The 23113-nt window shown below is 48.6% G+C and overlaps 1 protein-coding gene across 1 annotated transcript; it reads right to left on the reverse strand.

Moving 5' to 3' along the window:
* Positions 1–19367: 19367 nt before the first annotated feature.
* LOC147677631 (conserved oligomeric Golgi complex subunit 4-like) lies at positions 19368–22441 on the reverse strand. The gene is made up of 3 exons (XM_086945278.1): positions 22283–22441; positions 20417–20545; positions 19368–19993 (listed from the first exon to the last, which is right to left on the reverse strand). The coding sequence occupies exons 1-3, from the start codon at positions 22424–22426 to the stop codon at positions 19859–19861; spliced, it is 408 nt and encodes a 135-aa protein (XP_086801404.1). The 5' UTR covers positions 22427–22441; the 3' UTR covers positions 19368–19858.
* Between the last annotated feature and the right edge of the window lie 672 nt (positions 22442–23113).

Genomic DNA, 23113 nt, shown 5'->3' on the forward strand with positions numbered 1-23113 from the left:
AGTGTACCCTTGAGGGACACGATTCCAGACATAGATATGACTGTCGAATTCAAAACTGAAAAGGAACTTGCTTTCTGGATGCAATGGGATGGAAAAGAATGCGTGGCACAGATCGATGACAGTGAACCATTCTGCGTTCCAAGGAATCTGGTAGAGTATCACTGCAGGGTTGGGTACAATAGGACAGCAAGGCACAACAATTTGGTTTACCTTGCGCAAATCTTGCACCACCCGGTACTTCCCACTAGGCTTTTTGATCCCAATGATAGGCGAATTACAGGGGCTGCTCAGCACTTCCTCTATTATTTCTGCTTCTAGCAGCCTCGTGATTTCAGTCGCTACTCCTGCCTTCACTTCTGCACTCATTTTGTACTGTCTGGTTTTGGGGTATACAGCATTTGTTTTTATTGTTACTTTAACCGGGTCCACATTTGCCATCAGACCTACATCTTTTCCTGTGAAATCCCACACTTCGGGTACTACCCTTAGCTGGAGTTCCTCAGGTAAGTCCTCAATTGTCAAAGGCTTAATGTCAGCATCTTGTCTGACTAACATCAGTTTGTACAGGCCATCTTCATCGGGGGTCTGAATTTCAACGCCATTTGGTGTGCAATAAATGGTACAACGCATCTTGCACAACAAATCACGTCCTAGTAGATTTACAGGACTGGAATCACAGACCACAAATCTGTGCATTTCCTTGAAATTTCCTATAGAAATCTCCATTGGTTCAGTTACAGGGGTACTTATTATCTGATTTGATACGCCCACTACTTGGATCGCTTCTCCCGAGAGGGGTAGGTTAGGAACATCCACTGTTCTTACAGTGGATCTGGTAGCACCAGTGTCCAACAGAAAGGTGACGTCTTTGCCTTCAACCTTTCCTTCAATGTATGGTCCAGTCTGGTCTACCGGTAAGGAGGCGCCAAGTACGCACTCCTCATCCTCCCCTCTCAGGCCCCGTCAATCTTGATCTTCACAAAGGAAGGTATCACTTAGCAGGTACTGTGGAATGACTGCATTTCTTTCACTCTCAACCTCCCATACTTCCGCCCTCTCATTCTGCTGACCCTGACTCTTAAAATTCTGTCTAGGAGCGCGAGGTACTGGAGGTAATTTTACCTGTTGCTGGGTTTTCCTTGTCCCCTCTTTCGGCACCTGTGGATTTAAACCATTTACAGGAGCATTACCGGCCTGTAGGTGTGGACACTCGTCTCTCCAATGCCCCATCTGGCCGCACCCATGGCACGGAAACTTTTTCATGGCCTCCTCACGACTCATTTTAGGTCTGGGCTTTCCCCCCCCCCCAGAATTGGTATTCGCAACATTATTATCAGAAGTCATTTTACTTAACTGCTTTTCTTGCTGTTCGGCTAATTTTACTTGTGCCCACATCACCTTTTCCTTGAGGGCTTTCTTTTTATTTTCAATTTCATCTTCGCAGTATTTTGCATATTTCAGGACATCATCTATGGGCTTTCCCTGCCAACTGATTTTGTTATCTCGAATCCATTGTGATATTTCAGGCCTTAATCCTAGCACAAATCTGTAACTGAAATGGGTCATGTCTTTCATGTCCACATTATCAATACCACTGTAAGTTTTGAATACCTGTAGTAACCTTTCGTAAAATGAATGCACTGTTTCATCACGTTCTTGGGTTGTTCTATCTATTCGGGTCCAATCTGTCTCTTTGGCTGGCACCTTTTTCTTAAGATACTGTATGACCTGGTCATATTTCCGCATTACATCCGGTGAAGGGGCTCCCGTTCTCTCATCTCTGGGATATTCATCACTAGGCCAATCAATCTCTATTTTACATTCTGTCCACAGATCTACAGGGACCACAATATCGAAAAACCCATCCAGGTCTTTCAACAGGCATTTCTGAACCTTTATGAAACGCTCTACCTGTCGGTACCAGTCAACTGGTTTCTCGCGTAATTTCGGGAAGTCATTTGTAAATGACACAATGTCTTGCCTGGACCAAGGGACATGGACATACTTTCCTCCCGGGACCTCCCTCATGGGACACAATTTTTCGGTTGGGGCTACTTCCTTTAACACAAATTCTGAAGTTACTGACCCAGCCCTGCTGCCTTCCTTTTTCTTTGCCCATCTTGTTCTCCACTTCCCCACTTCGCCCCATTTCTGCAGGAGTTTCAACAATTCCTTTACTTGAATCTGTTTCCCCATCACATTCAGGCTTTCTAAGTCTTTGTCTGAAAAGTCCACTCGGTAGGGTTTCTGAAGAATTTTGGAGCGACTAACATCAACTCCCATTTCTGTGGCGGCATCCATTATCCTTTCGTGGAGCACCCTAGCACTCCGGGTAAGATTTTTACTGATGAATAGTAACTCTTCTTCATTATACGAGCTCAGGCGCTCAACTCCCACGTTCCCAGCCATCATTTTTTCTATTTCTATTCTCAATTTATATATTTCCAATGTTTTGGGTTGAGAAGTGGTCTCTTTCTCTATCTCCTTCGTCCACCTGTCTAATTCTTCAGGGGAAACTAAAGAGGCGTTCCTGATTCCAGACGTACTTTCAATCACCACTTCCTTTTGTCTAGGCTGACTTCTTGCCCCTACTATACAGGCCCTCGACTCCCTTATGGGCAAATCCATTAAACTTCCAGATTCACACTCACTTTCCTGATCCTCATCTATGAATACTTCTTTCCTCGGGGTCTGGAAGCTAGGAGTGGGCAGTATTGGGGTGATAACAGGAGGAAGGGGACTACTCAAGTCATTCTTGTACATCGGGATAGCAGGACCAATAGTTACCGGAATGGTCAAGGAATCAGGATGGGGATGCAATTGTGCAATGGTTCTGGCTAAATCCTCTCGTTGTTTACAGAGGGCTTCTCTCTCTTTTTCCTGCAACCCCCTTTCAGCAGTATTGCCATGTAATACCTGGGGTACTAAGGATGGATAAATACTCGGGGCAGTCGGGGTAACCAATCGAGGGGGACTTTCCCCAAATGGCTGATAATTCGGGACGGTGGACTTAGGTCTGCAAAACTCATCCCTTCCACTATGTTTACTGCTTGTAGCTGTCCTGTCTGTATCACTTTCCCTCCTACTCCGGGGGTAATTGGTAACAGAACTTTGAGAATGCACCGAATCTGATTCCGCTACATAGGGAGGTGGATCCTTCATTAACAAGTCTTCCAGGTGTTCATCTTCTACATCCCCCATAGGTGCTAGGTGATGGGTTTTTGCTTTACATTTTCCTCTTTTCTCCTCTAATACTCCCATCATGGGGAACAGCCCTTCAGTTAACATAGACTGCCTCCACTGTTTCATTTTCTGCTCTTTGGTTGGCGTTGGAAGTCTGGTATACCACCTACTCACTCCCTTATCCATTCGTGGTTTATCTCGCTCTGCAGCCTCAATCTCCCATTCCTCCAAAGCTTCGTACTGGGTCAACCTAGGTCTAGGGTGTAATTCATTCATGCGGGTCCTTAAGTTAAACAGGATCCGACCATTAAATGTACCTTCAACAGGGAATGCCAGGACTCCGTCATCTACAGTATACTTTGCCCAATTTTCTAGCCAGAGACAAGTGTGATACCCTTTATCAAACATCATAAAAGAGGCAGGGGTATTTGGCGGGGGAATGAGTACACCTTCCCTCGTTCTAATGGGCTTGTCAGTTTTAAAGAAGTTCTTCACTTTATCCGAAAATGACAATTTTCTCTTTATTCCATACATCATGTGCGGTCTACCTCGTATAAGCTGATCCTTATGAAATCCTAGGTACTTTGGATTCGGTATGAAGTCTGGATACCACATACAACTCTCCAGACTCGCTTCTAACTCGGCTTGATTAATTTTGTTTACTTTCGTGCTTCCAATGCTAGCGCGACTTTTATTTCGCGCCACCCAATCAGGTCAGAGAATACAACTACGGTCAACCAATGGGTGCGCGGCCTTTTCGCAAGACAGAGTCTCACGTTTCGGCGCTCACCCCTCCTTCACAAATTCAGCTCCGCTACACGCCCGCTATCCTGACCAATACCAGCGCGGCACGGAGTGACGTCAGAGCAGCTCTCCGACTGACTCCCGCCTTCACAAGGTAACGGAAACTCTTTACTCTCTCTAAAGTGCAAGTGCAGGTTTTAGTTATCAACACACAACGTTTGCCACTATGTCTGAGTGTTCTAAATAGAGAAAAGACTTTTCTTTCGCTACTAGTAAACCACTTCTGTCTACTTTTCATTCACTCTGGATAGACTTCTTTGCCTGTCCCTACACACTAGTAATATAGAACCCGTTATTCTTCTGACTCATCCACCTTGATCGGGGATATGTACTGAGCCAGGATTTCACCAGCGAACTATTTTACTTACCAGACAAGCCTCGGAGACCCTATTACTCCTCCCGTATGCGACCCTTACTAGGTGATATCGCAATGAAAGTTTTATAATGGACTCGTAGCTATCATTCACTCCAGAAACAAAGGTCCTAATTAGTGCTTCCAGTTATCCTTAACCCTGCACTAATACCTCAAACCTAGTGACTTCAACAGCTAACCGGATTCTACTCACCGTTAGCTAAAATACTTCCCCGGGGATTCAGACTACACTGAACATTCACAAACAATTCTGGGTTAATTCAACATGCAGTATTTATAACAGCAAATGCAAATTCATGAACATTTACATATAAAAACACATTTCAAAAAATATTGTAAAATACAGTAACAATCAGCAGCACGTTTTTGTTATTCACGGTTTGTTTATGACTATCCTGCCTATCTAATCTAACTAGTCCAAACCATCCTCTGCTAGCCAGAAATTACTGCTAGAGCGCGCAGTTTTCCCCAGGTCACCCGGGATTACCAATTCTCTAACACGCACTGGGCCCTTGGCGTGAAGAACACATTAATTTCGTTTGGGTGAAACTGGGTGAGGATTTCTCCTCCTGCACGCTGCTAGGAGTAATCAAGTTTGGATTTACCTCTGCTTACCATGCACCCGACTTACCACAGGCGCAATTCCTTGACGGACCTGGAGCTGTTAAAGAAAAGTAGACAGGCCTAACATCCAATACACCTTAAAATCCTTAAAATACTTTCCACAGTTTTGTAAAATGACCACAGACACCTGATTAAGTTCGAGTTTTTATATAAGATTTCAAAGTGAAGAAGTCAAAATAATAAGCGATACACAGAGTAATATGTCAAACATCAAAATCAGTACCAAAAGATAACTTTGCACAAAAAATATGACCATTTAGAATATATGGGAAACTACAGGGAGAAGTTTTAGCACATACTATTCACTGCCACGTTATACTAGAACATAGGAATGGGATTGGACCTAGAACATGTACTTAGCCTAAGTGTTCAGACTATTCTTGCTACTTTCACTGCAATCCACTAAAGGAAAGGGAAAAACGGGAACATGCTATGGTTTATAAAATCAATGAATTTCTAAAGGAGAGGGGGAGAGAAGGAACCAACTAAAATTCAGGCACATATAAGTTCAATGGCGACAAGGTAATAACACAGGTAAAAATGTTTAACTGATCAGAGAGAGAGAGAGAGAAAAAGAGATACGCAAACCCACAATCTATATTTACCTAATTCAGATTGAAGACCAACCCTGGCCACGGGTCATATGGGAAGACGGGGACAGGGACCCTCAGAAAAGGAATGCCAGACTGTGAGCAGGTACAGCTCACGGAGAATAAGGACAGGATACCCCTCAGGTTCGGATCAAGGACTGGGCCTCCCAGGGTACGACCAACACCCACAGCTTCGGACAGCAACGCCTGCGTTACCCCCTCCTGCAAGTAATCCGCCAGAAACCCTGATTGGATTTTCGAATTCCCCAGCAAAGTGCTTCGCCAGCACTTAGGATTTTCCACCCCTTGGGAGTTTGTGGAAAGTAAGGACAAAGTGCTCCGCAGCACTTTTCAGGCTTGAACACCTATTGAGATCGTAGGGTCAGTGACAGGTCTGCTACTCGGACAAGTCGGACAATTTTCCTAAGCTAAACTAGGGTAGTTATACAGGTTTGGGGACCCTCAGACCACCCCTTAATGTTGCAAGTGACAGTTTCCCATATTGTGATTGGTCAAGAGAGGTGGTGCGGTCTTTATCACCTCCTAAATTCAACGTTCCCATCATAATTATTCAATTTTCATACCCGCCCCCTTGGTTCACGTTCCCATGCATGGAATAAAATAGTACAGGATAGTCTACAGTGGGTAGCAACAGTATTGCTTTTTTTCAAGGTAAGACTCCGTATTCCCAGCGATGTTCCCAGGCGCATTGTGCTTCAGGTGCCAACTGGCCAGGTTTAGCTTCTGCGCAGTTGGAACTTTCTCAGGTCACGTGACGGTGCCCAGCAGAGCTTCAAGTATGGCTCCGCTCATGAATACCCAGCCCACAAAGACGCGATACATGAAAAGTAAGCGAAAACAAATTAGAATCATACATAAAATGATCGCACTGTATACCATGATAAGAGATAACCAACCCTTACTTTCATAATAACTATAGCATTAGGGATTAATGCGAAAGAATAGATAGGCTAAAAGCTGCTGCATGAAGCAGAGAGCGTGGTGAGAGACAAGCGGCCATATTTAGCATCAATGCGCATGAGCACAGAATCCCTCCAGAATGCGAGTGCGTCACATCACATGGGTATGACCGACGCATGCGCAGACTGAATTGCGGCAAAGCAGCCATTTTCAGTGCAAGCTTCGTTAGTACGTGAAAAGACAAACAAGCAAGCATCCTAGGGACACCCGCGTGTAGGGGAAAACACTTTACAAATGACGAACAATGGTGTTAATATTATTATGCAATTATAGACAAGGGTTTTGCATACGAGCAAGGCGCTATACATGCGAATCCTTGCTCCATCAATCCCCTCTTTGATGATATTTACTATCATCACTACATGAAGGAAACAGACACTGGCGCTGCAGCTTCTTTCCTTTGTCATAATTCCTTTTCTGCTGTGTTTGCTTGCGTTCCAGGGTGGAATGAGCAAGGTTTCTGAGTTTGCTGAGTTTGGACTTCAGCTGTAACGTATATTCTAGCAGGGATTTCTGCTCCTGTTCCTCCTCGGACTCCCAAGTGTCCTTTCTTATTTCCAATAAAGACCTGGGAAGGCGACCATATAAAAGCTCAAAAGCCGAGCATCCTAGGCTACTCTGCTTTTGCGCACATAGTACGTAGAGTGCTAGTGGTAGCAACCGATCCCAGTCAGGACCTTCGGACGTCAACATTTTCTTCAGCGTGATCTTAACACCATCGCTGCTAATGGAATTCCCCTCCTGTGCTGCCCCTCATTGAAATGGGTGTGTTTGTGACAGAACCATTCCGTCAACAGCACAGCCCAACCGTGACTGATGACGGAATGGTTCCGTCACAAGCATCTAAGGGGTTAAGCGTCTGGTTATAGCGTTCAACCAGACCGTCCGTCTGGGGATGGTAAACTGGCGTTTTTAGGTGGCGTATATCCAGGGTCTTGCATACCTCTTTCATTAGTCTGGATGTGAACGGGGTGCCCTGGTCGGTTAGTACCTCTTTGGGAAATCCGACTCTCGCAAACAGCTCCACAAACTTCTCTGCGATGTTAGAGGTATTGGGGGGTTCTTAATGGAAAGGCCTCAATGAATCTGGTGGCATAGTCCACTATGACCAGAGCGTAGAGGTGTCCTTTGGTTGTTCATGGCAGCGGTCCTATTAGATCCATGCCAACCGTTTCAAACGGTACTCCAATGACAAGCAGGGGTTGCAGAGGGGCGGCGGGAGGGCGGTGTGTATTTCTTCTCTGACATATTTCGCATTTGGCACAGTAGTTCTGGACATCTTTATATATTCTGGGCCAAAAGAAATGCCTTAGTATACTCTCCGTAGTCTTTTCCTTCCCGGCATGGCCTGCAGTGAGATGTGCGTGTGCAAAGAACAACACTTGGTCACGAAAAGACAAGGGTACTAGCAACTGTGGTTCGCTTCCTTCATGTGATAGTCGATAAAGTAGGTCCTTCTTGATGACGAATCGGGGGAATACTGGTTGGGATGCTCCCTGAGAGGAATGAGCACTTTCTCAGGCATTATACAAGGTTCTATCCTCAACCTGGGCAAATCTAAAACTGCGGTCGATGACCCATGGTTCTGGTGTTATGAGAGCGGGAAATGGACCACCTCCTTGGAGCTTGGACTGGTTCAGGGACTTTCTAAAGAGAGAGAGAAACTCCGGGTTGTCAACCCCTAGAATCATGTCCTCTGGGAGGGAATCTACTACTCCTACCCTAACATTACAAGAGCCTTTATCTATGTGGGTCAGGGTGATCAATGCAACAGGATAGGGCTTGACATCCCCATGGACACAGCGTATATGGATAATGGTGTCCAGGATTTACTGACAGGGCCGCACAAACCTTTCTTGTACCACTGACTGCCTACACCCTGAGTCAAGGAGGGCTCTCACTGGCTGGCCATTCATCCTCATACTTACGTAAAATGAGGCCCCCATTTCGGCGGTATATAACACAGTCCTAGGAAGATAGCCCACTTCCATCGGCTCCTCAGGAGGTCGTCGTCGGGGGCACAACCTGGCAATGTGGCCCCACTCGCCACAGTCGAAGCATTGGGGTCCTCTTGAGAGGGGGGATACCATTCCCGAGGGGTTAGGTTTCCTTGGTTCCAGACCTAACTTGGGTTTCTTGTCTATTTTTGAGGGCAGAATGTTTTTGTTAGCTTTTTCAGGTTCCCAACCGGGGGACCTGGGCTGGGCCCTGGCATAGTGAGCATCCATTTCGATGGCCTGTTCAATATCAAGTCCTGCATGTTGTCGAAGCCACCTCTGAAAGGTTTACGGAGGGCTTCTATAAATTGTTCCAAATAGACTTTGTTTAGAATCTCTTCCTTAGTACACACCTCTGGTTTCAGCCATTTATCGGCAGCCATCTTTAAACGGAAAAAGAGGGTTTTGGGGTTCTCTCCGGGTGTCCCCCTTTTCTTCCTAAACCGGACTCGGTAAGCCTCTTGGTCTAGTCCAAGGTGGTCCAAAATGACCTCTTTTATCACCATATAGGGGGTATTCCCCACGGGGTTGGCGGCCTGGTAGGCCGGCTGGGCCTCGCCGGTTAGGAGAGGTGCCAGGAAGAAGGGCCACTTCTCCTATGGCCACCCCAGAAACCTGGCAGCTCTTTCAAAATTTAGCATAAAAGCGTCAGGATCCTCGCCGGATACATATTTTTGCAGCGCTATACCCGTGGGGTGCGGAGTATGGCTCCTACCGTCTATTTGAGTCACCACAGTTGGAGGCGGCACACTCTTCATGCTTTCGAGATGAGCAGTAATAGTGTTCTTAAATATGTCCCGGTCAGCCTGGGCTGAAGTTAGTTGTCGTTCTACTGCCCACTCGAGCTTTTCCTGTCCTTTAATAATGTGCTGGATTAGGGCGTCCATCTCACTTTCACAGATGGGCTGAGGTGGAATGGATCCCACTGCTGACACCACTTGTACAGGGGTGGCCTGGGCCGAAGAGACTGAGTCAGAGACTTTCAGTAGAGATCTTAACGAGGGCTTTATTTTGATATACGATCTTCGTTTCCTGCTGGTTATGCGCTCTCGAGCAAACGCTGCCGGATCTGTTATGGGCTTCCGTAGGGAATCCAGGATGTCTCTGGATGGGTGGACAATCCTCCGTCAGGCACGGCAACCGGGAAAGAAGGAGAAAAATAGGGTCAGGTTAGGGAAGGGTTTTTACTAGGAAGAGTTCAGGGCCGGGTGTGAGGAAAGACCACGTGTAAAAGTGCCAGTAACCCTCGGTCGTTGTGATTTTAGTAGTGCTCGTGAGGAGGGAGGGGTGTTACCAAGACTATACACAAACAGGGCTTTACACTATTTACACGTTACTCAAAAGGTCGGGCACGCCGTCCCACCCAGCCCGCTACTTTGCCCCGTACCTGTTGGAGCCACGCCCCTCCCGTGGGAGCGTGGCGGGCGACTCGTTAAGTCGATGGCCTCCTGGCTTCTCCTGTGCTTCCTCAGCGGTCTCCTCTTCTTCGGGCTTCTCCTCGTCCTCGCTCGTCCTTCTCCTTCCTTTCCACTCTCGTTCTCGCTCCTCCTGGGAAACGCCGTCCGCCGCTTCCTGGGTTACCCCTCTACCGAAGACTGAACTGCACCTGCTGCACCCGTGAGACTCACAAAAAAGAATGTGCCTGTTGTGTCCACTCGTAGAAAAAGGCTCCACTTATGCCAGGATGGAAGAAGTGACTCAAAGCACAAGTTACTACTTGTGTAACGATATATCTGTAAGAGACATTAGTTAGTGATAGATTCTCTACCTTAGAATATCCCCAGGCGTCAGACTGGATCTGGAAAGTTTTGCTTAGCAGTACTCCTGCGCGTCAGTAAGTGGTTTCCTGCGGCTCCGTGTCCGTCACTGGCGTCATATGTGCCGAGGTGATGTCACGGAGACTACTTAGGCGCTACCCATGCGCGCTGGCGTCAGTTCTGTACACGACTTTCTGCACCAGGAATTCGGAGGGGCGGTAAGGAATCTATATCTAACTAATGTCTCTCACAGATATATTGTTACACAAGTAGTAACTTGTGCATCTGAAAGAGACATGTTAGTTATAGATTCCTTACCTTAGAATAGATACCCCAACAATACCAACCCCAGTGGTGGGTCTGCGAACAAGATTACACCAGAAAGTCACGGAGAACAGAACAGCCAAAGAAGCCGTCTCTCCGGACTTGACTGTCAAGGCAGTAATGCTTGGTAAACGTGTGCAGCGAGCCCCACGTAGCTGCCTGACAAATGTCCTGCAAGGGAACTCCGCGTCCCAAAGCAGTAACGGCTGCCGTTGCCCTGGTGGAATAGGCACACAACCCCACAGGAGGCTCCTTCTTAGCCAACGAGTAACAGGCCTTGATGCAGAGAACGACCCACCGAGAGATGGTCCGTTTGTGCACGGCCCGACCTTTTTTGGCACCCACGTAGCCAACAAAGAGCTGGTCATCCACCCAGAACTGTTGTGTGCGCTTCAAATAGAACGAGAGCGCACATGTTGGGTCCAGACAGTGGAGCCTCTCTTCCTATGTTAAAGGATGCGGAGGCGGAAAGAAGGTGGGCAAAGTGATGGTCTGCCCGATGTGAAAGGGCGTAACAGCCTTTGGCAAGAAAGAAGGACGGTTCCTTAAAACCACCTTGTCTGGAAAAACAGAAAGGAAAGGAGGTTTAGAAGAAAGAGCCTGGAGCTCACTCACTCTTCTGGCAGAGGTGATAGCAACCAGGAAAGCAGTCTTTAGGTGAGAAGACGTAAGGGTTAGTTGTGAAGCGGTTCAAAGGGAGCGCACATCAAATCAGGCAACACAAGATTCAAGTCCCACTGAGGCATTACAAAGGGGACCGGAGGGAACGTGTGTGTAATGCCTTTCAAGAAACGACTAACCTAGGGGGACTTGAAAAGAGAAGGCTGATCTGGAAGCCTTAAGAAGGCGGAAATGGCAGAGCGATAGCCCTTGATAGCGCCCAGGGCAGAGCCCCGCTGGGCCAGAGAAAGGAGGAACAGAGAACTTCTGAAAGAGGGGCAGAAAGGGGATCCACAGCCTTCGCTGTGCACCATGCCACAAATGTATTCCACCTGCAGGCGTATAATGTTTTTTAGTGGAGGGGCGACTGGCTGCCAAGATCATCACCACAGACTTCGGTAGGAAGGTCAAACGCTGTGAACTGTTGCCGCTCAATCTCCACGCATGGAGGTGGAGGCTGGACAGGTTCGGGTGAAGGACCGCCCTCTGCTGCTGCGACAGAAGATCTTCCCAAAGAGGCAGTGGGATCGGTGGACAGATTGCCATACTGAGTAGCTCAGGATACCATACTCTGCATGCCACATCCGGAGCCACAAGAACGACTTGGGCCCGGTCGCACCTGATCTTCAGCACTCTGGGCAGAAGTGGTATAGGCGGAAAGACGCACCACAGACCGCAACTCCACTCACGACGAAAGGCATCTCCGAGCGAGTGCCGCCTTGGAAATTCCCACGCGCAGAATTGAGGACATTGCGCGTGCTCTTCTGTGGCGAATAGATCTAACCAAGGCTCTCCCCAAGGCAGAAAGAGACCTTGCACCACGTCCGAGGTCAGACACCATTCATGATCCAACATGCATCTGCGGCTGAGTTCGTCTGCCCAGGCGTTAAGGGATCCTGCTAGGTGTTGAACCATGAGAGACATGCCCTGACGTTCCAGCTATGTCCAGAGGTGCAGAGCCTCCTGTAATAGGGTCCACGACCCCACCCCACCTTGTTTGTTGCAATACCACATGGCGGTGGTGTCGTCTGTGAACACCTGCACTACCTATCCCTGGACAGAGGTAAGGAAGGCTTCCAGAGCAAGTCGGATCGCCCCCAGCTCCAGAAGGTTGATATGGAGCCGGGACTCTGCCGGAGACCAGAAGCCCCTGATCACCGCCTCTCCCATGTGGCCACCTCATCCCAAGAGAGATCCCATCCGTCACTACTTTGAGCTCCGGTTGGGGAAGGGAGGGGGATCTGCCATTGGCCCAATCGTGGTTCGGGAGCCACCACTGTAAGTGTTGTGCCGTGCCCTCCGAGATCTGGTAGTGATTTCGACAGGTTGCCCTGATGCTGTGCCAACTGGAACTTTAGGTCCCACTGCAGAGCCCGCATATGCCATATGGCATGTTCGATCACCAGGATGCAGAAGGCCATGAGGCCCAGCAGCCTCAGGGTTGTCCTGACCGAAACTCAGGACCAGGGCCGAAAGTTGGAACCATAGCCCTAATACCCTGGACTCGCTGTTTGGGAGGATAAACCCGAAACTGCGCCATATCCAGAACCGCTCTGATGAAAAGGAGCGTCCGAGAGGGAATTAGGTGCGATTTTGGCACGTTGATGGAAGACTCCAGCGAATGCAGGAGGTCGGCCGTAGCCTGGAGGTGGGAGACGACTGCCTGGGGCGAGTCTGCCTTGAACAACCAATCGTCAAGATAGGGGAAGACTGAAACCCCTGATCTGCACAGACGAACTGTGTCCCAGGCCATCACTTTAGTGAACACCCCTAGGTCAAGGGCGGCGCAACTTCCTGTTTGCAAAGTGTCCAGCGATCCCCTGACTGGCAGTGGTACTGACTCTGCATATGGACTGAAACAGCAGGTCTCGAGGCAACGGTGGTGGGGTGGCGGTGGACTGATCCACCCGCCATTCTCGGATCCTCCCTGCCTTCATACAAACAGCTCTGCACACGAAGGATGCGGGGTCAAGACCACAGTGGATGATGAATCCCGCCGCATCTCTGCCCACTGTAGTTGCGTGGGAGAGTACTCTCCAAACCTCCGTAGACACCGCGACCGCACCTGCGCCGTGTCCCACACAGAGTCGGAATAGAGGGCCAAAAGGCCCTTGGAGAAGCAGAGCCCTAGACCACTAGACACCGTGGTGGAAGGTGCTGTGCTATGAAACTGGGGTTGCCCAATAAGCACAGACGCCCCTGCGTTACTTTCAAAATGTGTTATTGAAGGGTAATAGCGGCTCTGTAGAGGAGGCCGCTGCTAAAGTACTGCAGTGAGGAGATTGGCCCTGGCAAGCACTGTAGCAAATTTGAGGACAGGAGCCTCCCCTACTCCATGTCACAGAATGAACCCACCACCTCCGTAGCTACGGAGGAGGGGGAAGTGTAGCAGGGTGTGTAGATAAGGCCAGTGTGCTGGGACCATATTGTTAATCTAGTCTAAACCATCCTCACAGCGAGCTGCGATAAGACCCCCAGACCCCTCACAGTACTCCCCTTCGGAATTGGTGGCACGACAGGGCAGGCTCGGCAAAACCCACCCTGGAGGCAATGATGCTGTGGCGCTGAGGCCGGAGGCGATGCCGGAGTCGAAGGCAGAGCCAACGCCGGGCCCACTGCCTCGCCGAGGCCAACGGCAGTGTCATGGCCGGAGCCAACGGCTGCGCCGAGGCAGGACCGGCCCCCGTGGCCAGAGCCATAGGCCGTGCCGAGGCAGGACCCAGCCCCGAGGCCGGAGTCAACGGCCATGCCCAGGCTGGAGCCAATGGCCGCGCCGAGGCCGGAGCCAACTGCAGCGCCGAGGCCAGAGCCAACTGCAGCGCCGAGGCCAGAGCCAACGACAGCGCAGAGGCCGGAGCCAACGGCAGCGCCGAGGCCGGAGCCAACGGCGGCGCCGAGGCCGGAGCCAACGGCAGCGCCGAGGCCGGAGCCAACGGCAGCGCCGAGGCCGGAGCCAATGGCAGCGCCGAGGCCGGAGCCAACGGTAGCACCGAGGCCGGAGTCAACGGCAGCACCGAGGCAGGAGCCAATTGCAGCGCCGAGGCCGGAGCCAATTGCAGCGCCGAGGCCGGAGCTAACGGCAGCGCCGAGGCCGGAGCTAACAGCAGCGCCGAGGCCGGAGCAGACTGTAGCGCCGAGTACGGAGCTAACGGCGGTGGCGCAGAGGCCAGAGCCAACGGCAGCACCGAGGCCGGAGCTAACAGCAGCGCCGAGGCCGGAGCTAACAGCAGCGCCGAGGCCGGAGCCGACAGTAGCGCCGAGGCCGGAGCCGACAGTAGTGCCGAGTCCGTAGCCAACGGCGGTGGCGACGAGGCCAGAGCAACGGTGCCACAGGGTATCTGGCCAGCGTAACCGGGCCGAAAGGCGGCGGCATGGTGACAGAACCACCCAATGGGTCCGCTGGGCCCAAAGGCGCTCCGGAGGGACCCGATGGGACAAGGAAACGGCCCATGGCCGACAATGGTGGCCCCAGGGGGCCGCGGGGGAGTGACCACCCTCCCTCTCCACTGAGTCCCACCACAGGTGAGGGGAAGGCGAAGAGAGACGCCGCTCCTCCGCCTTCAACGGCGCTTGGACTTACCTGTCCCCGATTCCAAAGAACGATGGTGTTGGCTGCGCCAGCGGGAGCAGGACCTTGAGTGGCGCGGTACTGGGTGCCGGGACTCCAACGACTTCCGGGAATGCTCCCGTAAGCCTTCTGCGCCATCGCCCGACAATCGGGGCACGTCTCGGGGAGATGGCGTGCCCCAAGCAGAAGAGACACAAGTTGAACGGGTCGGTCACCGACATGGTCTGACGGCAGTCCCATCAGGACCTAACCCCGGGCGTCCCTACTGCACCAAAAGTCGAATTCTCAACAAAAACAAGAGACAAGTCTCATAACAAGCCAAATTTATTGACTAGGAGTACCCCTCTCTCTCGGATCTGTGCTTGCTGGCGCGGAAAAAGAAAGAACTGACGCCAGCGCGCATAGGTGGCGCCTAAGTAGTCTCTGTGACATCATCTCGGCGCATTCGACACCAGCGACGGACGTGGAGCCGCAGGACGCCACCTACTGACACGCAGGGGTACTGCTAAGCAAAACTTCCCGAATCCAGTCTGACGCCTGGGGATATTCTAAGGTAAGGAATCTATCACTAAGGTGTCTCTTTCAGATTGGCTAGTCTCCTGTTAAGTACCAGGATCACAAAAGATAAAGGAGACCTGCATCCTTGAGAGCAGAGCTGCCCAGGAACACCGGTCCACAGCTGGACGCCGAAGTGCCTCTTGGGAGACAGAGTCCTGTCCTTCATGAGGTGCCCCCAAGTCCATTGGGTCAGCGACATAAATTCAAAGCGGACTCTGGTCCCCCCAGTGAAGATTTACTCACCTGCAAGGTGTCTCCAGGAGACACCTGTAAGGCCAGTGGTGACTGGACCTACACTGGTGCATTGTGGAAGATCGAGGCCTGAGGCGACCACCAATGCTTGTGGATTCAAGGGTAGCCACAGGAACGCTCTCTGCATATCTTCAGCATCCTGTATCGCCAGCATCCGGACCAATTCTTTGCTGAACCGCGGTAAAAGAGAAAGTGCACTCAGGATGCTAAGACTGCTGGGCCAGACTGGTAACCATCATCTTGGACCAGATTTGTCCTTGTGACTGGCTCCCAACCGATTGTGGCTAGTCTAAGCGAGCCCTAACAGCCGTTTTAGCCCGTTGGCTTCAAACTGCTTTAAAAAATGTATTGCATTTATAGACTGAATGGCAGAGATTTAATTTCATCTTGAAAAATCGTATCTCCTGTTTCCCTCAATAGATGTTTGCCCTTTTGGTAACTATTTAAAGATTAAAATACAACCTGTTGTTATAAGTTGGTGTATGGTTTTTATTGTGTCAAGTTTCTACTTATTGACTGTCTTGATACTTCTAAATGCTTTACACTTGGTCCTTTGATTAAGCCTGACTGTTCTGTGCCACAGATACCCAGGACAGAGCTAAGGGTTGTATTAAAGAAACATAACTGGACCTGATAAAGACTTCCATTGCTGGGGGAAAGGGACCGAGAGACACCTAGTATTGCCGCCAATAGTTACCTCGATCATGCAAGTTACATGCACATACATGACACAGTCCACGGCAACACAGTTGAATACACCAGTGTCCGGCATTACAAAGGAGAACACACAGACTGCCACCCTGCAGGATTTCAAGTAGGGCCTAAAAACATGGTTCTTCGATTAACATACTTCATCAGCATACATGAGAATAGCTAACATTATAAATGTGAATAAATCACTGGTGTTGCTGAATATATGACTAAAGAGTTTTAATTTCCACTGGTACACCAGCTGTTTGATGTTCTTGGGTAATATCGCATATATGTGGGAAATGGAGCGAGGACGATGGGCGAGGAGGTAATGATCAGTTTAATTACTAGTAATCTTTTTTACTTGTCACAGTTCTAGTTAGCGACCCTCCCTCTTCATACACACGAAAACAGACTCTACAGCTTCATTTTTATATACCCTGGATAATACAAGAAGTTCGGAGGTGTACTTTCTCCTTTTCTAGAGGAGGGAACAGTAAAGTCATAGGATGAAGTTATATTGGGTACTTTTTTTTAATGCTATTGCTGAGATTGGTAAGCAAAGCCTGCATGCGCAAAACAATCACTCATATGGGTAAGGATTGGGAGGAGTAAAATGGGTGAGGAGATAATGCGTAATTTCGGTGGCCGTGGAAATAGCATTCAGGTATTCAGCATAACCTTCATAGCTGCCAAGGTTTCAGATTGCTATGTGTGACATTTTCATAATTTCAATGTAATTATGAGTGACGTTTCAACGACTATGAGTGACACTTTCTCGCAAGCAAAATCAAGTCACAATCCAAGGTGCTCAAGTCCGGGTGAAATTTGCCTTTTACAGCAGCCTATAGTGCCATACATCAAGGGTAAGCCAAGTCTCCAACTCACCACATTAAATATAATTATCACACATTATAGCGCTTCCTCAGTGTCAAGCTGAAGTGCTGCAGTATAGGAATTGTTCATATAAGAAATATGGTAGCCAGTAAGCGGTATGTACAAGCGGCCTCTCAGCTCCTTGAGTGTGAACAACATATTATAAGGGCGGCCTGCAGCGTCAGTGAAAGACAGTCATTATGCTGTCTGGGGGTAGTGGGGCTAGGAGCATGAGAGCCATATTAAAGATGTGTTCTCACCTGACTTCCCTATGGTGCCGGCCACAACAAAAACAAAATCAGCCAGGATCCTGCACCATGCCCACATCGCTACCCACTGACAGTGGAGCAGGCACCTTGCAGGAAACTCAGCAACGCAGGCAGAGCAGTAAGCAGCAGTCCATCACAGATCTACAAGTAGTGGGGAGTAGTACTATTAAGGTACATTATAGGATGATGTCTAGGGGTTAAAACAAATAAAGTGTTGGGGACACTGTACATATTAGAGTGTGGGCAAGGCGTAGTGTAAGGATTAAGAGTTTATGCGTGGTTAGGGTTTGAATTTGGTTGTGTTTACTGAGGGTGATAAAAAATATTTTTGCTACAGAAGACTCAGTTGTATATAGCCACTGTGGTGGGTATTTAAACCTTCACGAACAGCATCCACTCGTTTACATATCCCTGATAGGGTAGAGAAAAGCATGATAATATAACTACTTCAGTTGGTATTCAAGAGTCCCTTCACTAGTCCGCATTCTACCATTCCCAATCTGTATCTCAGTAAACATTCATTTCAAACAATAAATATATAGTACGTTTCATCTGCTATAAACATTCTAGTAAAATGTAAGAAGGGTGCCTTCTTTTGTAGAGCATTATTTTCAACATAATGGCAACTCCATTTTGGATATTTTTTACACATAATGGATTTGAAATGAGCATGCAGATTTTATAGCGCTTTAATACGATCCAGTTAGCACGCTTCCTGTGTGCGTTCTATTTTACTGAGGATAAAATAAAATCCATAGCTGCCCATTTCCAAATTAACAAAATGTAATAATTACATAATTATGAAAAACAAAGAGGAAGTAGGCAAAGAAAATAAATGCTAAGAAACAAAGCAAAACAGGATGAAATTTTTCAGGAAGACTGTTCAGCCTGCCTGCTAAGGGTACAGTAAACATTTCATCCACAATCATAATAGAGCTGAAGTCAAGGATTGCTATCAAATGCGCATATAATGTAAAAAATTAAGAGAATAAACGAAGTACTGTGAAGTAAGTCATCTCGGCTTGAAAGACAGTGTTAATCACAGATGGCTGCAAACCGAAGCTACTTTCTTTTTCTTTCTAATGGTTAGGATTGTTACGAGAGAGCTAAGGATGGTGGGCGGGGTGAGGGAAGTTAAATGAAGTTAATTACCTTGACACTACTACTCACACTGCGCGGCCGTTGTCTAATCAGGACTCGCGCAGAATTCTTGAGGCTCAGCTTCAGTAATTCTCTCGTCTGGCGTGATCGGCTGAGGGGGCTGCATACATTATTGGCACCTCAGGCTACATAGAACACTAGCGGTGCCTCGGTACCTTCAACTACAGTCAGCGGCGGGATTTGCCTTCTGAATATAACGGCCGCCAGCTTGCGCCTCCTGCCGCCCGCCTTCATGTGTCCTGTCTCGGCTATACAGCCATTGAGTTCATATATTGCAGCGGCAGACCGGCCCCGCTCCTACCGCGCGCGATGGGCAGGGCGCAAGAAGAGGCAGCATGCCGCCCGGCAGTGCATGGGAGGTTGGCATTGCCCAGAGGACTGCATGTCCTGACCTCGGTGACCCGGTCGCGATTCGCGCACTCACCACACCAGTGCGTGCAGCTTGCGTGTGCGTGCGTGCAGCGTGCGTAAGCAGGTGAGCTTGCCTGCACTTCAAACAGGGCGGCTCGGCGGCCGTGCGGCACTGGTGGTCCGTTGCGGTGGCCTTTATTATTTATTTGGGGACAGTGAGTGTTCCCAAATAAATGATAAAGGCCGCCGCAACGGACCACCAGTGGCGCGTGGCCGCCGCCCCCAAAACCGTGCCGCCTGGGGCGGTCCGACCCCCTCGCCCCCCCCCCTAGCTACGCCCCTGTCTTCAAGCTGAGGGCCTTGCTCCTGTCTGACCCATTGTGAGGCTGAGTTTTGTAACTTAGACCAAAATCAACAACTGCAATCACGTGCCACCCGACAAATGCCATAATCATTCTTATTTACTGGGACTCTATCACCTAGCTGAAGAAATCATATTCCCTAGATCGTTTAGGCAACATCAGTTCTTTCCTATCCCACGTGGTCGAATAGTCTGGACCCTTCACCACTGCTGCGCATCTGCTAGCCCTAAAATTAAACGTTCCAGACTTCTGTAACATTTTCCAGTGTCCATCACTGAGAAACAGCTTTTCATTCTCACTCTTGCTGCTCAAGCATGACATATCCTAGACCATGCCGGAGCGTTCAAATGGAAGACTTTGGAGTAGTCATCTTAAGCTCCTCTGCACTGTCTCTCTCGCTCTCTCTCACTGGGCCTTGGTAACAAGTTGTGCTGCAGGTGTGCCAGTAAATGCTCCTTCTTGGTCAGGCTTCTATCCCCTACAAGCGCAGCCTCTTGATGTCTTCACTGCGGAAGTCGTTGCGGAGTGCTAAGACTTGCCTGACCTCAGCTGGCGTGAGGCGCCAGGTCAGTGGACCAGAGTTTGGACCCCAGTAATCCAATATCTCAGTTACCTGTGAACAGAAAATGAATAGTCAATCTTTGTAGTGAAAGGATTGCATAAAAGGAGGCCTGAAAAAGGTCAGGAATACTATAAGGAGTTGAAGTCTCTTTTTGTAAGAGGCGGTACAGAGAAAAGCATGCATTACATCAAAAACTGTGGGTATGCAGATAAACACATGCAACCATAGAGAAGATTAGTGGTGAAAAGTGAAGTAGTAATGCCATAATTTTGCTAACCCCCGGGTGATTAATGTAGCTGGTCAATTAGCTGGTGTAAAGTATTGGGGGATGGGTAATGGTGGTGAGGAAAGATCACAGGGTAATTTGCCACACAGATGATGGCTGGGATAGCATAGACCAGTTGCTCTGCAGTGAGACAGTCCCTCGCAGAGGACACCAAGAAAGGAGAAAAACACAGAGCGGACCATACATACCCGCTCCAAATTCAGGATGGTCGCCATCTGGGATAGACGAGCAAACTTGTCACGGATGGTCCAGGTGGTCACAGTGGTGAGGTACGCAATGAGGGAACGGAGCTCCTTGTCAAACTGCAGACCTCCAAGCTGAAAGAGAGTACTGAGGCATTGAGGGCAGGGGAAAACTAAAGGTGTTACAACAGAGCCTGGGAAGCCAGAGCTAAAACCGGGAAGATTTTCAAGTAAATTAAAAAAAAAAAATAATAGCAAGAAATAATAACATTTTACTATTACCCAAGTCAATGGCTCTCATTTTATCAACTGTGGAAGGATAAAAGACTATGGCACGAAGATAAGAATCTGGAGGCTGCAAGTTTAACCTAGATCTCTGCAGAAGGTACATTACATTTAAATGGTCTCAGCAGGATTTACAAGTACCTGGCCTGATGCAAAAAAAGGCTGGTCATTAGCACGGGTTTTCCATCATGCTGCAACCAACCATCCCTTTTGTGTTGCGAGGAATGCTTTAAGCCCTTGCACCACAAGGGTATTTTCACAAAGTTCACAAAACTTACAGCCATGTGAATGTTAATGAAGCAGAAATCGTATTGTGGCTCACTGCGAAAAGTAGTGAATGGAGGGATAGAGCCATGTGGGGGAGAAGGCCCCTTGGCAGTCCCATTTCCTTGCAATGGTTTGCAATTTCTGCATTGCGACTTGTAACAGCCATCCAGAACCGCAATGCCCTCTGTGCATTGTGAACTGTCACTCTGCATTGGAAAAGTGAGTAGATCTGGCTATGTGAAAGCAAGGCAAAGTGCTTTCTGCATCAGGCCTCATACCATTTCTTCAAACTAAAAATGCGAAATGTTAAAGTGCTGTCACCGCATTGTCAAAGTGCCATTCAATATACCCTCAATAGTAAGCCCTCAATTGTCAAAATACTGTGGGGTTAGACTAATATAAGAAGTTCAAAAGTGTGTGACACCCATTTATTGGCTATCAAACGGGACAGCCCGGTGCGTTTGCACAGGGAACACATCAGGAGGGACTCAAAGCTCAGTGAAGGTCACTGCTGGGAGGGATTTGTGTGGGGATGAAGGTAAAACATTATTCTGAACAAATGTCATACGAAGCAGCCACATTTTAGACTTTAGCCGTCTCCTCTATTTAGGAAGACAGAAGAGGACCAGTTGCTTATGAGGTGTGCATCCTCCACCTTGGATTTATTTCACTTTTCAGCTTCGTCCCCCATTTGCATAAATCCTTTGTCAATCTTTGGTCTGTTAACACACCCAAAAGCACTTAGTATCAAGCTCCCACTGTCCTGCTCACAGCTGATGTTCATCTTTGTAACGGGCAATAGGTCCGCTAACACTTCACTGTTATGCCCGACACATCAGTGCCGGGTGCCGTCAGGGCTCTGCATCGGGGGGCTTAGAAGGCAGTCCAGCGTCACGCAAACTTGCAATGACCATCAGTGTCACATTTTGAGAGTTGGCCAGAAGTGGATATCGTCAATCCTAGCAGTAGAGAATATATGTGCAGCTGTACAGGCAGGGAGGATATTTAAGGAGCTCGGAATTGTTTCTAGAACCTCCTCTGTACGCCCAGACATGAGTCTTAAGCATGGGGCTCCTGTATGATTGCAAAATCACTACACACAAACGTTGGAGAAAAACACACACACCAGACATAGTGGAAGTCTGTAGACTAGGTACAGAGTGAACCATAAAGCTAGGATAAGCTGATCTATAAGTGGCCTTCCATATTTAAGTTGAAGCTGTTGTCCAAGATCTTACCTCTTTTGTGAATCCTAATACAAGGGAAAAAAAGAGGAAGAGGCAATGGTAAGGTCAACAGGGGAAGGAGTGTGCCACTTACCCTGTTAAAGGTGGACTTCAAAACCACTTTCTCTAGCTCAATGGCAACCAAACTTGTCATGAGGCTGGTCAGGTTATCGTAGATGACAGATGACAAGCCCACCTGCAGGGACAAAGAAACACAACAGTACTCCACTGGAGGCATCTTTAAAGTGAAGGAGTCTTACAGAAACCACTTCGGAGAACTCAGGAAGGCAGAGTCTACACAAAGCTAACAAGCATTTACAATGCAATGGTTTCGCCTTTGGAAAAGTTAGAGCTATTGGCATTGTAAATGACAACATTTGTATTTATGTGTTGGTTTTGAAAACAGATAAATAAATGGCATTGTCATTTACATTGCCATTAGCGTAATCTCGGCAGTCACTCTGCACTCCCTAGCATTCTGCACTCCCTAGCACTCCCTAGCAGTCACTCTGCAGTCACTATGCAGTCCCTAGCACTCCCTAGCACTCTCTAGTCACTCTGCACTCTCTAGCACTCCCTAGTCACTCTGCACTCTCTAGCACTCCCTAGTCACTCTGCACTCTCTAGCACTCCCTAGCACTCACTAGTCACTCTGCACTCTCTAGCACTCCCTAGCACTCAGCAATTGGCTTTGTCAATGTCTTTTAGCCATGCTGATTAGCAGCATGACTGAAAGTTAGGGGAGAAAACTCAATGCAGTGGCCAACACTAGCAGGGCAAGCAACACAATGCAGGAGGGATGGGGCAAGCTAAACAACAGATTGGGGGAAGGGGAGCAAAACTGAAAACACAGAAAAATGTGATCTGTTATGACTTAAAATTATTAAAACCGTTCACAAATTAAACAGTGTGACCAAGCAACCCG

The sequence above is a fragment of the Lissotriton vulgaris genome, chromosome 12 (genome assembly GCF_964263255.1).
Source record: "Lissotriton vulgaris chromosome 12, aLisVul1.2, whole genome shotgun sequence".
NCBI classification, from domain to species: Eukaryota; Metazoa; Chordata; class Amphibia; order Caudata; family Salamandridae; genus Lissotriton; species Lissotriton vulgaris.